The following is an 18,233-nucleotide window of genomic DNA, read 5'->3' as shown; positions in this document are numbered from 1 at the left end:
GGTAGGATATGATTACTGATGTATGAAAAAAATGTTCATCTTATAACCCAGCATCTTTAAAAAAAAAATAGAAAATTACACCGATCTTCAAATTGAAACTGAAGGCGGGCTTGCTTCTCAAGTTTTGAGTGTACAAATATTCATACTATAGTATTTAAAAATATCGCATAATAATTTACATTCTTTAATTCTGTCAGAAAAAATGAAAAAAAAAACAATTATTTTCTAACAAAACTGCTGCGTAGTCGTAAATGATAAATTTACATATATACATGTACAAATATTGAAACATGTTTTCACTTATAAAACAAACGTGAAAAATGGGAAAATAGAATGAAGATGATACAAAAATTTGATGTATTTGTTCAACTTTAAAGTTTGATAGATGTAACAAAAGAAGACAACAGAGAACACTCATTTCGCTGCTGGGGTAATAACCAGAACTATAATAGTTGAACTTAATGTTCCGAAAAGAAAAATCCAAAATAAGATGCGATCCACGACCTGCGCTACTTTTCTCCATTCCTGAATAATTTGAAAATCTTGATCTTCCTTTTCATGCTTGTCCAAAATAACCTGTAAATTTTTAACAATCTCTTCGTGCGATTTTGTATGCAAATTTTTGACTTGGATTCCTCTTTTTGGTCTTTGATGCGTTTCATTTGGCAATAGTCTGACATCACACCTTATGTCATTATGGAGCGTTGTTCCCTGCCCATCCGTAATAACTGTGTCCGCCATTCCGCCATTTTCTAATTGAGCTTCATTCTGAAGTTCCTGAGCAATATTTTCTAATGTTGCTCTTAAAGACATTGTTCTTAAAATTCGATGATTTTGTTCCTGGTTTAGTGTCGGTAATCCATTACTTTTCCCCATGCATAAAATATCATGAAGTGGCCCAAGAAGAAAATTACGTAACCACACCGGCACTGGGTGCCTATTTGGTCCTCTGTGATGGAGATTTAGCACGAATACTGTCATTATTACAGAAACTGATGTCAAAGACATGACGATAGTGAGATAGATACCTAAAATTGAAAGAAACGACGTTTAGAGATTAATTGTAAAGGGGATACCCTTCCCATATCCAGCAAAATTCATCGAACAATCTTTCATCACATATTATTACATAACCTGAGTTAATTTTTTAAAAATACGTTATTTATAAAATTAGGCATTCTGAACCGTTTAATATTTTCCCTTGCTTTTGCATACATAAAATCTGGTCACAGATTGAACTGTAACACATGGATACAGAGTAAACTATTGCTTGATTATATAGAGCGTCAGTGTCCCCATATTACAGCGACGCAGTTTACCCTCGCGATGCCACGTACAATTTCTGAGCATTATTCCGTTAATGTACATTTCTAAGAATGTTCAGTTTTGAACTAAATGCTGACACAAGGCCGTAATGTGTGCCTCCTTTGCATTGGGTAGCTAATGAATATTTCATAATATACAATATACATTTGTACATGCGTCAAATTGAGCATAAAATGCTCGAGTAAGCATGTGACCCATGAGCCTCTTACATTATGTTAGTATTTAATGCAATAATTCAATTACTAGTCTGAAACTAAAGAGTTTAATGAAGCAAAAATTCTGTGTGTTTTTTTTAAAAAGGATTTTTAGAAACTTATATATGAAAAATAAATTTTAAATTTTATTTTTGATATCGGCACCAAGTTAGCCTCCTTGACGGAAAAGAAAACTCCAAAACCCTATTGCACATTTACAGGGCATTAACAGTCATATTACAAAATATAAATTGGCTACATCACACTTTAAGAGCCATTCTCTGTAATGACTTGAACTTTTATATAGAAGCTGTGGCACGCATAGTCTCAGAATTTCTCCAAACTCTCTATAATAAAAGTCTTTGATACCGTAAACTCAAATCAGGCAAAAATTGGTTGCTACGTGTCATGGTTACCATAGCAACATGTCCTAAAGTTTGAAAAATTGCATTTTTCAACATGTTCAGAGTCCCACAGTTGACGTTTGCAGCAAAGCAAACAAGTAGCAATGACTGTTTCTGAAAGTTGAAGGCCTGGTGTCTTAAATGCATGATAAACATGTTTGGTAAATCAACTATAACATACGTTACTATGGAAACAAAGTATTCAAAAGTAATAATTTTGTTTATTTAATTTTATAAAGTCATACACTTAAAAATAAAAACAATTATAGGTTGAAATGCAAGCAAACAATAGAAAAGAGATCTTTGTAACATATATCAAGGACGAAATATGATATTTCTTATAGGTTGGCAATGGTTGCCATGGTTTTAATACCACGAAGTGATTTTGAATTTACTCTCTTAGTGTTTTAATCTTATCCTATCTTTTTTAAAAGCATATTTTTATATAACTGATGATCGATTTTTAAAGGCGTTGGTGTGACCCTAATTTTCACATTTCAAAACATTTAATTTCAATTCTTTAGATAGTGCGTTGCTATGGAAATAAGGCGAAAAAACATGCATAAAAATCTGAAAAATACTCTGTTTCCTTGAATACATACCCTTTGTATGTAGATTCCCAAAACTTTAATGATTGATATATGTGAAAAACTAACCCGACTTTCAATTTTGACTACCACCCAATCTCTAACTGGATGCAAAAAACTGGCATAAAGGTTCTAATATTGACATAAAATTAACAAAATCGAACATTTTCTCTTCTTGGTAACCATAGCAACAGTGTTGTATTTTTCAACAAACTTTATCAATATATGATATTCAACTTTAGTTCTGCCAGATAAGTACTATTCAAGATGAGTCAAATAAAAAGTTTCTCGATTAAAAGGTAAGTAAATTCCTAAAGCAGCAAAAAAATATCACTTTAAACAACAAGTACATTGTTTCCATGGTTACACTGCAAAGTAACAATTAATCTCAATTTTTCTTATGTTGTCGGTGTTACAAGGTCCTAAGGATGTACATGTGCCAGTCATGAATCTTATTGTTTTTCCTCAAGACAGTAGCATTAACCCAATCATAGCAACAGATTTTGCATGGTGACACTGTGTTACCATGGCAACCATGAAAGTTATTTTTAGAATAATATTGCCAATACCTAATAACATAAGGTCAAATATTTTTCATTGTTTTTCTTAGGTTGTTGATTGAGTTTGATCATGTAACATCTATCATTTGTGAATATTGAGCGTTTTTCAGCATTTTTCAGCATCTAAAATGTATTCCAAATGTACCCATGGTTACCACTTACTTAGAGATAAATTCTAAATAGTTTCCTTATAGCATAAGTGGCAACAAGGTGTCATGTTTTTGGGAGAATGATTTGTTTGTTTTTCTTAGTCCTTATTAAGGCTTAATAAAGATTTGAAGTAGCTGAAAATCTCAATTTTTTCAAATTTTCTGGCTGTTACCATGACAACCAAGACACATAGCAACGAAATTTTATTTGATATATGTTTCTGGTGTCAAGTTGTAATAATGGGCAAAGTTTCATCAAAATCGGTGACCATGCGTGGCAAAGAAGTTTAAGTGGTTACAGAGAATCGCTATTAAAAAAGGAATTCTTAGAACAACGTTTTTAAAGAAAAGCGTCGTTCGTTTTTGGTCCACCCCTATTTTGCCCGAAAGCGAAAACGAAACTATTGCATATTTACAGGATATTACCAAAAAATATTAATAAAGAATTGACAACTACGTAAAATTTAAGAGGAGTTTGAGGAAGAAGATTTTGAAGAAAAACGTCGTCCTTCGACCCAAATTGACCCCTAGGGCGAAAAGAAAATATTAATGCGACTGATGGATTGGTCCGGGTAATAACAATATAATCGAACCTTCTTTAGAAGATGCGAATATTACAATTATAGTTATTTCATAATTTACATTAATATACATGTATCAAACTGATCATTAAAATAATCGTATGAGCATGTGACCTATATCCTTCTTATGTTAGTATTTCATAGAATAAATCCATTACCAATTTAAAATTAAAGATTGGCAATAAAATTAAGAAGTTTGAGGAAGATGTTTTAGAATAAACGTCGTGTTTCGACTCCCAAATTGCCTCTAGGGTGAAAATGAAAATTTTAAATCCTTATTGCGCATCTTAAAGAACACTACCTATCATATATTCCAAATTATGAATTAGCTACAGTAACTGAAATTATATATAATTAAGGAGTCTGAGGAAGAATCGAAGATAGCGTGACGGACGGACCAAGATAACGATTATACCTGAGCTTTCTGAAGATAGTGCGGTGTAAAATGTATATATCTATATGTTCAAACTGTTTGGTATTTGCCGATCCCCCCCCCCCTTTTTTTGGTAAAACTTTTTTTTTCGTCATTTACTGTATTGAATAAATGATATTTTCATTGTCACATATAATTGTCCTGTCGTATTTGAAATAAAATTGGGAGGAAAACAAAGCTGCGGTGAGCTGCTTGTAGTAGGAATAGTGAGAGACATATTAAACATTATTTCATATCTTGTAGATAGTGCAATGCCTGTCTGGTTACCACGTATGTACTGCACAGACACAAAAAATCTTACTTGACCGTGAATGAGCTTCAGCAATTCCTTTCAGTTAAAATAGAAAAGATTAATCGACATAAAAATGAAATATTAAGCAATGGATACATGTACATGTAGTTTCCATCTCACCATCGCATAAGCTCGTCTGGTCTTTTACCAGTAGAGCTTAAAATGAGGGTATGAAAAATTTCTACGAAGAATTTAGCAAAGTTTTAACAAATATTTATAAAGTAAGATTCTCAGATTCATTAATTAAGGGTGGGGATTGTTTGTAATTCATTTCAGCATCCCCTTTCTCTTATATTGTCCCTTAGGGCTTATTTATTTCTCCCAATGTGAAGCTGGCAATATAAACCTGATCATTTGTATTCCTTCCACGGCAAAGAGAATTACAATTGAACAACACGATGTCCAGATTCTATCATTTTAAACATGACTTATTGTATTAAGGGACATGCTAGCTATGTGATAAATTTACAAATTGTTATTCCGGTCATCTATGCGTTTGTTGTAGTCAATACTTTCACAGAGACGGGGTTTAATGTCTTTCTCATAAAAGGTTACATTGTAAAAGCTTTTTGTTTATTTCAGTGCATCCGAAATTTAAGATTTCTAGATCACTATCGTTTAGAACTAGCAGTCAAGTACATTGTACAATGTTCATGCATAATCATATAAGTGCAAGCAAAAGTATTTGGGACCAACGTTTTATAATCTTTTACAGAAAAATATGCGTTTTTATGATTCATGCAATCACGTAATCGTGTACTTGTATATCGGTATTGCACTAAGTAAATATTGTTTATGATCAATTTGAAGAGGAAAATGATGTATGGTGTAAAAAGTTCTGACGACCAACAGGCCTCACTAATGCTTCCTGAATTAAGATCGAGTATATTGTATTGATATCATTTGACTTATAGGGCTGCAAAATAAGCCGGAATTCCCAGAGGGTATCCGGGTCCTCCTCGAGAATGTCCAGGAAAAAATCATAAATAGACGTATCAATGCCCTTGCCAAAGGACAAAAACCCCAATAACGACGAGATGATTCATAACATAGAACTCATAAAAATATCTACAAATGGACAAATTCTGTCAATCAGAACTTAAAACTTAGAATGTCCCTTTCTCTCCCTCTTTCTTATCTTTTACTTCATCACATTTTGATATATGTACTGCAAAGTACATATAATCAGGAATGGTTTTCTACATTCCCAGGTACACAATACATGTACATGTATCAGGGGAGGAACATTTTGTTGCAGCCCAGTCGAATTTTTCCATGGTAATGTATCTTAATTTTTTTTCCTTTTCGACAACCCCCATCCCCAAACACACAAAATAGAATATTTAAAACTTTTTTCGTGTTTTTTTCCTTGTCCATAACTTTTCAGGTAAGTTATCAATTATTTTTCTGACTGACCTCCCAACTTACAAAAACGATGCCAGATGACTGATTCCAGAACAATATTGCGCTTTTTGACGATCTTCCTTAAATAGCCGATAATGAATACCCAGTAGCATACATGTATATGACTCGGGGATCAATGAAAAATGAACATTGGGTATCCTCTTAGTAGTTGCAATAATTTCGAAAAAAATATGTGCATAGTAATTAAACACTGTACTATGAATGCTTGTTTTATACATTCCTTAAGTCTCAGAACGTTTCCATGTTTTGTGAACATAATATGCATATCTACAAGATACTACGAAGAAGCTAAAAAATGGAGAAAAATGTCAGAGACATATAACTTAAACAAATTTAATCTAATGTAAAAGCAACTTATATGACTTACTGATAAGTGGAACGAACTCGGAAGTTTCCGGTAAATTTTCTGCCACCGCAAGCATAAAGACAGAAAAGGCGAGTAGAACGGTGATCCCCAGTGCTATCTTTTCCCCAGAATCCGGTGGGAGGCAAAAGACCAGCAGGGTAAGAGCTGACATCATTATACACGGAAAGATGACGTTATACATATAATAAAGGGTTCTACGTCGAATATGAACAAAAAACGTCACATCCGGAAATGGTTCTGGGCAGCATGTATATTGAACAACGTTTCTTTGAACTTTGACATTGATGAGAACCCATTCACCGTTCACAACGTAGTTAGTAAGGTCCACTTCCTGTGACCTATTTGTTATGTCCACTTGAAAGCCGTCGTATGTCCATGATCCAAATTTCATTTTACAGATCTGGTCATCGAAAGGAAAGTAAGTCACGTCCACTTTACAAGAGCTTTGAAGTTTGGTGGGTACTGGCCAGAAAACATTACCATTGTTTTCTACCATTGCATTTGCAGACATGACTCCATCTGTGTACTCAGCCGCACTAAATGAAACAATAAATATTAATGCAAGCATAAAAAATTACGTGATAGCTTGATACTCATATTTGTTGATTAAAGAACACACATAGAGCATGGTTTACGTATGAACATTTTCTAAAACGAGGAAGTTATTGATAAACAAGTTGAGGAAACAAGAATATCAACAGTCTCGTTTAAAGTCATCATTTTGTAAGTTCTATGGTCGATACAATGACCTCAGCAAATAGAATCTATCATTAAGTCAAATGCTGACTGACGTTTTTCATACTAATTGGTAGGCCATTATTTACAAACTGAATTGTCCACTGGTTTTTCCGTTATTTCCCGATCATGACAAGGACCCGCCCTGTGCTCTTTATCATGATCAGGAAATAACGGGAAAATCCGTAGACAATTCAGTGTGATCGGTCGCCAGGGGATGCTCACTCCTCCATGGCACCTGATCCCACGTCTGATGTTTTAGAGGTTCGTGTTTGCTCTGCTCCTAATTTGTATTGTTTAAATGGACTTTGAGCTTGAATACTAATCGTTATCTCCATATATTTCATGTACAAGTATGTACTTTTATGTATAGATGGCAAACAAGTATTAGTGTTTTGCCTTTTTTGTTGTGATCGGCCGCGGTACATCACAGTTGATTCAATCGAAAGCATCCGGCAAATGCAACCACGTTATGTTACGGACTTATTTGTTTGCTATGGTTCGACAGCTTCCCTTATATCATAGTGACATACAAGAAAATATTGATGTAACCATCAATTGTCGCCCGGGAAATAAATAAAGTAAACAATGGAAGTCTTGATCAACAAACCGCTTCGATATGTGTGAAAAAGGCATGCGTCTAAATGATGGAGACGATAGTAGAGACTATTTTGAAAACTTATAGTCGGATGAAAATCGAACAAAAACGATACCCTTTTAAACTTTATCAATTCCTCAAGTAAATGTTGGCTGCATAAAATATAATTTGAAACCAGGCACATGCATCACCTATTTTCAAAAATGTCTTTCACTTTAAGATTATAAAACACGAACTGTGTAAAGTACGTTTTTATGCGATAAGTAAAATTCGATGTTTTAAAAAAAAAGGGACCTGTCGTTTTTTTCGATAGTAAATGATAGGCAACTTTATATATTAAATATGAAAAACATATATATTTTTACAGATTCACTTTATGGAAGTAAAATTATTGTGTATCTCGTAATTTATAAAGGGAAAGAACATTCTGATTAACAATCTTTTTAATGTTTAGAAAACCTTTAATTCTGAATAACTTCTCCCACCTCAATCCCCATATACCAACACTTAAACTTATATGTATAGAGCAGCCCGGTCCTCCGGGCTGCAATAATGTACTAAATCGCTTTCTGTTGTATACTTTGAGATACAAAATTTAAAATACACATGGTGCATTAACCGTTTTCTCCAGGGTTGCAATTTAAAGAATTTTTGCACATTTGAAAGTGAAGTACCCCCTTTTTTGAAGGATATGCTAATTGGTGCATTAGATAAGTGTTTCGAGTGAAAACTCGTATTTATTTGTTTTGGAGGGAAATTGATTCGTTTATCAGTAGCTAGGTTATTGACTATTATATACATTCCGCGCCATTTCTTATGTTAACAAATTGAGAAGGAGTATACATCTGAATAATTATACATGTACATTGAAGCTTTTCCCGATCATTTTCCTTTAGAAGGAATGATTGTTTTCGTTTTAACGCTATCAAGAAAAGAACTGAATCTAATACGTTTCATATCTCGTCGAAGAAACATATTCAATGTAATTGGTTTCAGCTAATATTTTATCGCTTTCTATAAACGTCATCATACTTTCGCTAAAAACGTGTTCAATAAGAGAATAGTAACATGGAGACGAAGCTTGTTTATGTATTAGTCGATTTATTAAGTCTGGAACTGATCCACTGATATACATAATGATGCGCTTATTTTATGTTTATTTAAGCTTACTCTTAATTTACTGTGATAGTGGTTTTGTGCTACATGTAATTCAGATAACACAATTAATGAATAAGGGCTCAATTGCACTACAAAACATAAAATATTACATACACAAGTCAAGGGCCGATCAACTAAATGGGGGTACTAAGGGCCCAACCCCTTGGAGAAATGGTGTAAATTTTGATAATTTGCATAGCGGTATATTGTATTTAATGACAAATATCTGTCCAATGCATTATATATGGAGATAAAGAATATCCCCAAGACAGAATCATTTCCTCCTCGTACGATTCTGTCTTTTATTGTGCCCTGGATCGGTATGCACTCTTGTTTACAAAATGACGGAAAGTTGTTCGTTCCTTTTTAGTGGGAAAATCTGAAGCGAAACTTCATTACTTTGATAGAGAAAAGTGTGATGAAAGAGCTGGGAACGCTTTTGTCAAGTAAATTTAGAAATATTTGAGTTCTTTCTTTCAGAGCGTGAAGGTGTGTATACATGTAAGTTGTACTCTCAATTGAAAAAAAAAAAGTTTAAAAATGATAAGACGTTTCCTTTTGAACTTGAAAATCACATCAGGCCAGACTTTAGACAAGGTGAATTGAGCCCCCGACAGGGGGAAAATTATTGACCTTGGAAAATATTACACACTTGATGGTCAATATAACATGATAAAATTACACGTATGATCAAATTTATATGTTTTTATTTCATAAAAGAACATTGATAATTAAATCATGGGGATTTTTAGAAAAATCACAAAAAAAATTAATATCACGTGATCATTAATTCATGTATAAAGTGTACAGCATTTCTCCATATGGGTTTCTATTTTTATCGTCTTCCTTGGAAGACGGCATACAGAGTTGAAGTATTTTCAGTCTTCAGACTCATCTTCTCTTCTGTGATTGGTAGAAAATGCATGATGTGAACATTTTCAATTCATTGGTTGTTCAAGACAAGGGAGATAATTTTCTTGAGATCTAATTTACGTACGACTTAACATTTTTTCAAGATTCTCGATCTTTAAAAAATCAACGAAACGAACAAAAGATAATTGCAATGAATGAAAATGACACTTTACTTTTTATAGAAACTATCATTAAGTATCAGGAAGAGAATGGTCTCTTTTTTGCATGCAATCATTGAAATTTGTGTCTTTTCTTTTTTTTTTCCCTCGTTTATATGGTAGGGCTAATTACAGTAAAATTCTGTTGAAGATGTACAGACACCCTTAAGTGTACCACGGGGGTCATGATTTGAAGAAAAAAATATTGAATCTACATGCTTTTTTAGAGGATTTTTATAGATTTTCCCCGTATATTCCCATATTAAACTTTGAACAGATCTCTTATTGTGCATGGGCCCACCCTACCCCCAGGAGCCATGATTTGAACAAACTTCAATCTGAGGATGCTTCCATATTAATATGAATAATCATGACCATGTTATTCTTGAGAAGATTTTCAAAAGATTTTCCCTAGATATTCCAATGTAAATCTTTGATCTCATATTGTGACCCCACCCTATCCCAAGGGCCATAATTTGTATTATTCAGAATATGTATTCTCAAGAAAAAGATTTTTAACTATTTTATCATGTTTCAATGTTTAATTTCCATCCCCTATAGTTGCCCCACCCTACTTCCTCCCTTGGGCCATGCTTTCAGAAATTTAGAATCTATATTACCTCAGGAAGCTTTCATTTAGGAAGCTTTCATAAGGGTTTCATCTTTTCTGGTCCAGACAGAGGGACGGACGCCGGACAACTTGTGATTAGAAATTAAAGCTTACTTGAGCTTTCAGCTCAGATGAACTAAAAATGGGAAGTACATGTATCACTACAGTGACAACTTTAGAAGTTTTGCCAACCCTCTACACAGAAGAAAAACATGCAGCAAATACTTTTTCCTTCTAATGAAAGGGTGGCATTTCAACGAAAGCCCCAACTCCCAACCCAAACATGTAAATACAGGTATGTGTTGAGAATTCCTTTCTACTACAAGGAGAGAAAACAGACAGAACTTACTTGTTATATAGAACAATGTCAGGAAGCCAAATCTTATGACAAGGAATTCTAATTTTACTAATATTAGCAAACTTTTCTCGATCCCATTTTAAAAATTCGTCGTCCCATTCCTGCAAAAGAAAATCGTATTAGAAGCCCGATTTTTCGGTTCACATATCTCTTATTTCAGCATTTTAAATGTTTTTTTAAAATCAATATTAATTTTCTTGGTTTGTGAAGACTTACTTGATCAAGCCAGACATTAGTGACGAGAACTTGATTTTTCTCATCCTATAAAATGACAAATACAGTGGAATTGCATGACTATTTTTAAAAGATTCAAATAAGAACTAAGGATTAAATCGAACTTGATTTCCTATGTACATGAATATGGTAAAATTTTAATTTACTATAAATTTACTTTAGTTTATTTGTATTACTTAATATTACAAAAAGTATAGATTGTATAAATAGTGTCATAGCATGAAAGATTGATACGATGTAATAAAATACAGTTATATAAGATATCTGGGACCCTTTTAATTTTTTATGTGGTACACATTTTGCAGTGCTTCTTATGACCACATTAAAACACGTCCATTGTTCTGTGAGATGATGAAGCACAACTAAGCAAAGAAACAAGGTAAAAATAGCTGATGTACCGAACGGAAATCGAAGGAATAACAATAATTCATAGAGTTCCGGATTTATGACTGCTAATAAAGAAAAAATGGTAGACGATAAAAGAGAGAATTTATGTCATCTGACGTGGATAGCAAGATGTTTGTGTAAACGATGTGTTCGTGGTAGGAAGCGATAAACAGAAATCGACAGACAATCTATTTTCCGGACCTTTTGATTACTCACTTTACCTACATGTATCCCAAAGCTTATTTTCTTTACCTTTCGCACCGAGTTCTAATCAAAAGCATATATATTCGCCATTTTCTTTTCTTATTATTTTCAGTGACTGTCAACAATGAATATTCACAAAATCAAAATTTATAAACACAAATTATACGATTTACAATCAAATCCGGGTAGGAATATTTAAAGCCATGAACATGAGGCATATAGTGAGAAAATGGCAAGATATCATTCAAACGAATTACTTTTATCAGCAAAGAGAGCGGGAACCAATTAGAGCCCAGAAATGAGCCAATTACAGGAGAAATATCAAATCGCATTAACTTCGAATCGATGACAACCATCTACAAGAGTACAGTAAATATGTGATCATACTATACAGAAAAGTATGGATGATTTTCAGAGGTGGTCAGTCCGTATTTAATACTCTTATTGTTGCACTTTCATTTTTTTTATTATAAATAAGTTGTACGTCAGTTTTTTTCCGCACGCCAGTAAAGGGAACATTTCTGTTAAATAAACCAGCGTAAGAAAATCAGCACAAGAAGTCCGTAATATACATCTGTCATCAAATAGTCAGTATTAACAGCATACAGTCAGTATTGACAACAGTCAGCATTGCTTCAAACATCAGCAACGAGTATTTGCTGAGAAAACTGCAAGGAAAATTTGGTACAGACAGGTGCACGAATAAAGAGGACGTTGACATCAGATGTAAAAAAAAAATGAATCCCATCATATGGCATGCCTACACAAAGAGTGCTTAAATTTCACGCATCTGCGATGAGTAGTTGCTGAGAAAACTGCGACGAAAATTTGTTACGGACAGACACATGGACAGATAGGCATACACTCGAGGGTAAAACAGTATATCCCCTCTCCGTCGGAGCGGGGATATACTAATCAGTATTGCTCGGTCAGTATTAACAGCAGTCAGCATAACCAGGAAACAATGAGTATTGACAACAGACAGTCGATACTGACAGCAAGCATAACCAGTAATGACGGCAAATAATCAGTATTTCCAAAATCTGTCAGTATTGCCAACAAGCAGTCAATATTGACACAGCCAGTATTGACAGCAAACAGTCAATGTTGACAGGAAACATAACTATCAATGAGGGCAAACAATATTGGCAACATTAGCAACAAACAGTCTGTATTGACAATAAACAGTCATTATTGACAAAAGCAATTAGTAATGACACAAATTAAAACCAGCTTAGTATTGCCAACAAGAAGTCAATATTGCCAACAGTCAAAATTATCAGCATTGCCAGCAAACAGTCAGGCTTGCCAGTAAATAGCATTTCCAGCAAACAATCAGTATTGACAGCACCATAACCAGAATTGACAAGAATAGATATTGACAGCAACCCTTGACAGAAAGCATCGACTGCAAACATTCACAATTTACAACAACAGGCAGCCAGTATGAAGAGAAAAAAGTCAGTCTTGAAAACAGTAAGTTACTTTGAACACCAAGCAGTCGCCTTTGACAACAACCATAACGAAGTTGACAGCAAACAGTCCGTTTTGCCAGCAAAAGTCAGCAATGCCAGCGAACAATCAGTTTTGGCACAAACCATAGTCAACATTGACAGCAATCATAACCAGCATTGACAGTATGAAAACCCAGCATGAATAACAAACAAACAGCAAAACAGCAACAATTAACAGCGCAAACTGCAAATATTCGGGATTTGCAACAACTGTGATCAGCATTGACGCCAACCAAAACAAGAAAACCCACCATCAATAGCAAACAGTAAGGAATGAAACAATAGCCAGCATTCACAACAAAATGCCAGCATAAACAGTAACCGAAACTACGAGTAAACATTGATAACTGCATTCCGCATTCACAGCACGCAATATTGTTGGCATCTATAGCCAAAACGAAATGAAGATAACGAACAGTAGTCTTGCTCAATAGTCCGCTGAAATAAAACAAATTCTGAGCAGAACAAACAAGAACCTCTGAAAAACTCAGAGGGGGAATTAGGTGCCATTGAGGGGTAAATATTCCCTGTAGACAGTTCACACCCGCTGTGTGCTCTTTGTCATGGTTGGGTAAACGGAGGAATCCGTATTCAATTCAAACTTATAAAAATAATGGTCAAACAATTTGTTTGAAAGACGTCATCCAACAATCGACGTGTATTTGCAAACAAGATCATTGTATCGACCATACATTTTGCGAAATGTTGACTTTAAACGAGATTGTAGATACTCTTGTATCATCAACATGTATGTCAGTAGCCTCACTTACCTGTCACGTTTTAGAATTGTTCATACGAAAAATTAACATCACTGACACTACAGATGCATATATAATCAGCATTAACAACAACAAATATGAGCACCAACAGCAAACAAAACAAGCATTGACAGCACCAAAACCAGCAATAACAGAAAACATAAACATAACCATCATTGACAGGAATCAAAACAAACGTTTATTGCAAAAACTTAATACCAAACATGACACAATATATAAATACTGCATGTAGTTGAGTGTAACATTGAAAATTTTCAACCCAAGAAAACCTTTGTCAACCGAGGCGCAATTCTCAATTATATGCAGTATTTATTACATTATACTGAATGTTTTATACAAATACGTATTACAGTGAACCGCGCGCATAAATTCTGCGCACTCAATATTCTTTTGGAATAACACCCGTCGTCAAGCAATATTGATTGTTGTTATGCTGAAGGGCGTGGCTTCATTATTCAGCGGGTAATAGTGTTTTTTAAAAAATGGTTCTCGACGAATCAGATTCAACTAATTTACATGAAAGTATAATATTCTGCATTAACAGTTTACAGTCAGCATTCAAGGATCCATTACCAGCATTTACAACGAGCAATCAGCATGTTCAACAAACACAACCGGTACCAGCATTTACAACAACTGTTATAAATAGTAAGCAAAATTCAGTAATAGCAACCATACACAGCATTTACAGCAGTCAGCATTGAAGCATATCACTACCAGCATTGACAGCAACTCTTATTAACAGTACAAAATCAGCAGAGACAGCAACCGAACCAATATTAATATCAAAACAACAAACTGGTAACATTGAAACAACCATATCCACCATAATAAACAGCAACAAAAAACTGACACCTAAATTCAGCATTACAGGCAAGAAATCAGCATAGACAGTAACTATAACCTGTATTGATAATAAACATTTCTAGTATTGACATTAACCAAGATCAGCAATAATCGCGCCATAACCAGCAATAAAAGCAAATATTAACAGCAAGCATAACAAACATTGACACCAACCATTACTAACATTAACACCAGCGTTTATCAACATTACTTTAGCAAAAAATACTATTTATAATACTCTTAAGTTAACTAGAGTTTACTAAAGGTAACTATAGTAAATCAAAGTTTCAGTTATTACTCTAGTAAATCAAAGTCTTCATGGTTATCAGTATGGTAAATAAAAGTAGTTATCACTATAGTAATTCTTGTTAACTTAAGTATTTGTTTGTTAGGGTAACACCAGTCATAACCAGCATTAACATCAACCAGTACAAGCATTAACGGCAAACATAACCAGCATAACCATCAACCAGAACCAGCATGAACAGCAAACATGACCAGCATTACCATCAACCAGAACCAGCATTAACCGCAAACATAACCAGCATTAATGGCAAACATAACCAGCATTAATGGCAAACATAACCAGCATAAAAGACAAACATAATCAGCATTAACGGCAAACATAACCAGCATTAACATCAACCAGAATCAGCATTAACGGCAAACATAACCAGCATAAAAGACAAACATAATCAGCATTAACGGCAAACATAACCAGCATTAATGGCAAACATAACCAGCATTACCATCGACCAGAACCAGCATTAACGGCAAACATGTCCAGCATTTACAGCAAACATAACCAGCATTAACGACAAACATAACCAGCGTTAACGGCACACATAACAAGCCTTCATCAAACCTTGGCTGTATGACGTAACGTGATACGTCTCCGCCTATTGTGATACGGCTGCCGGTTTACCGCTAAGGGAAACCGTAACGCTTCCAAAAGCATAATAAACAAGCATATGACATATGACAAAAATCTTCAAGAGCATTAAGATAACATTTAGAATAACAATGAGACCGGTCCTTCGGATGAGACCGTATAAACCGAGGTTCCATGTCGCTGTAGGTGCTGGCACGAAAAAGATCCCTCACTGCTCAATGGCCCTCAGTGCCGAGTATAGGTCAAAATTTGTAGCCCTCCACCGGCAAGTGGTGGCGTCTCCATATGAGTGGAAAATTCTCGAGAGGTACGTTAAACAACAAACAAACAAAAAAAACCTAAGAACATGCATGTAGAATCTTTTACATCATCACATGTTTGTTTACGTATGGAAATCAGCACAGCCTTCACCTGTAATTCAAGGCGCAGCCATGTTGACTGTAAAGTAGCCCCGGTTCAATGGTCGTTTAAATGATACAGCCGAGGTTAGATGATGTACGAATCGGCCGACATGTGCCTAGTGAAATACGAGCTAGAAGGGGTGTGTGTCTGAAATTGAATTAGGTACCTTGTGGAAAGAAAAATGGTGGGGTGTCCTGTATGCAAAACAAGTGCTTGTGTTAGCAAATTACTGTAAAAGTCAACTTAGCAGAGCCTGCAGTCAACTGGTACAGTAGCTACTGTCATTTTTAAAAGGTCTTTGTAATACTTGCCATATCAAATATCTGAGTTAAGGTCAAACCCATCTTAACGATGACGGCTGACGAGGCGTTCTGTACGGGTCGCACAGCTCTTTCATATCCCTTCAAGATGTGATTCATCAATCGTTGCTCATCGGGTATCGGTCTAGTAATGACGTCATCAATATTAGGGTTCATCACGTATGTGACATTATAAAATGCACTGTCGGTGATGCTGGCGGGAAAATTTGCAAGGTGTTCTAAAAGAAATTAAATTTTTTTTAAAAAAAGGTAAAACTGACAGCATTTGATATCCATTAAATTAGCACTAAATAATCATATTTTGCATTTCACTCTTTCATTAAAATCATGTTTGTGCATACATGTGTATATCACATTTAAACATAATTACGTGTATTTGTTGTCTTACTCAATAGAATAAGTTTCACTGGGTCATATATACAAGTTATTCATTTAAAAAACAAGTTAGGAGTGTAAATACTGTAGGAAAATAGGCTATGTAGCTTTATTTTAAACTGCTAAAAATACGTTAATTACTTCTTAGAGATTGAAACATGCACTTGTAAAGGGGGGGGGGGGGGGATAGTGTACCCCATGAACCTTTCACTATTCATAATGAAGTATATTCTACAAAGTTATCTGTTCGTTTTTGACAGTCTCATATTATATTAAAGCGAGACAGCTGAACAACCTTAGATTGCTAAGGTTGAAAAGCTACCTCCGGTTTTAGAAATGAAAATAAATACTCCTATTCTTAAGGACAGGTTTGCATTCCCATTTTTTTCAAATATGACATTATTCCTCCAAATGATTGAAGTGAGTACCCAATTAAGAATAAGACCATACAAATAGTCAGCTTGTCTAAACACCCAAGCAAACAACCCTGGAACATGATTCACTCACATCCATAAGCAAGTCAAGATTTTGATCTTAATCAAGTCAAAGTCGTGCGATTCTTGTCTAAAAAAAATATGAGGCCAGAGAAGTCGAAACAGTGACCTACTCTAAATCAAAGACTGCAAAATTGATTTGATGAATCTATATATTACCTTTTTGATAGGTGAGAAATGGTCCTACTTGAATACTTATACTGTAGAAATTAGTTTGATCGTAGATTTAGCCAGACATTTTTTCTGGTCAAAAAAAAGTCCATAGACACTTGGGCTTATTATTAGTCCCCTACCGGTGAAACCGGAGGGGACTATAGGTTTCCTCTGAGTCTGTCCGTCCGTCTGTCTGTCTGTCTGTCCGTCCGTCTGTCCCTCTGTCTGTCTGTCAGTCTGTCCCACTTGGTTTTCCGCACTTTTTTCCTAAACGCTTGCAGATATTGAGCTGATTTTTGGTATGTGAGTGTATCTTGATGAGTTACAGATCAAGTTTGCATTTTGTTCCACTTCATTGATTTTTGACGGAATTGTGCCCATTTCAATTTTTAGGGGTTTTCCGCAATTTTCTTCTAAACGCTTTCAGATATTGAGCTGATTTTTGGTATGTGACTTTACCTTGATTAGTTATAGATCAAGTTTGCATTTCGCCCCTCTTCATTGATTTTTGACGGAATTATGGCATTTTCAATTTTTAACGGGAACCAGATTACACTTGCCGGTAGGGGACTAGTATTGCTAATGCAATACTCTCAGAATGCTTGTTGTCACAGAATCTCAGCTCGTCTGCATATATTGACGGTATTGTAAACAGTGCTTATAAAAAAAACTAGGGCTTTTGAAAAAACTACAGTTTAAATTGAGTAGAAATAACCTTTCAAAATTGTACACTACATTTATTAGACCAATGCTTGAATACGCTTCTCTTGTTTGGGATGGTTGCTC

At 34.7% G+C, this 18,233-nt stretch overlaps 1 protein-coding gene across 1 annotated transcript; it reads right to left on the bottom strand.

Moving 5' to 3' along the window:
* Nucleotides 1–245: 245 nt before the first annotated feature.
* Nucleotides 246–16,524, bottom strand: LOC133203095 (neuronal acetylcholine receptor subunit alpha-2-like). Its single transcript, XM_061338949.1, has 5 exons — nucleotides 16,417–16,524; nucleotides 11,064–11,108; nucleotides 10,839–10,948; nucleotides 6,319–6,854; nucleotides 246–1,028 (listed from the first exon to the last, which is right to left on the bottom strand). The coding sequence occupies exons 1-5, from the start codon at nucleotides 16,522–16,524 to the stop codon at nucleotides 415–417; spliced, it is 1,413 nt and encodes a 470-aa protein (XP_061194933.1). The 3' UTR covers nucleotides 246–414.
* Nucleotides 16,525–18,233: the final 1,709 nt, after the last annotated feature.

This window comes from Saccostrea echinata, unplaced genomic scaffold (assembly GCF_033153115.1).
Source record: "Saccostrea echinata isolate AGI-Se365-2 ecotype Australia unplaced genomic scaffold, CSIRO_AGI_Sech_v1 ptg000002l, whole genome shotgun sequence".
Taxonomy (NCBI): Eukaryota; Metazoa; Mollusca; class Bivalvia; order Ostreida; family Ostreidae; genus Saccostrea; species Saccostrea echinata.
This window is presented reverse-complemented; position numbering and strand designations above follow the sequence as displayed.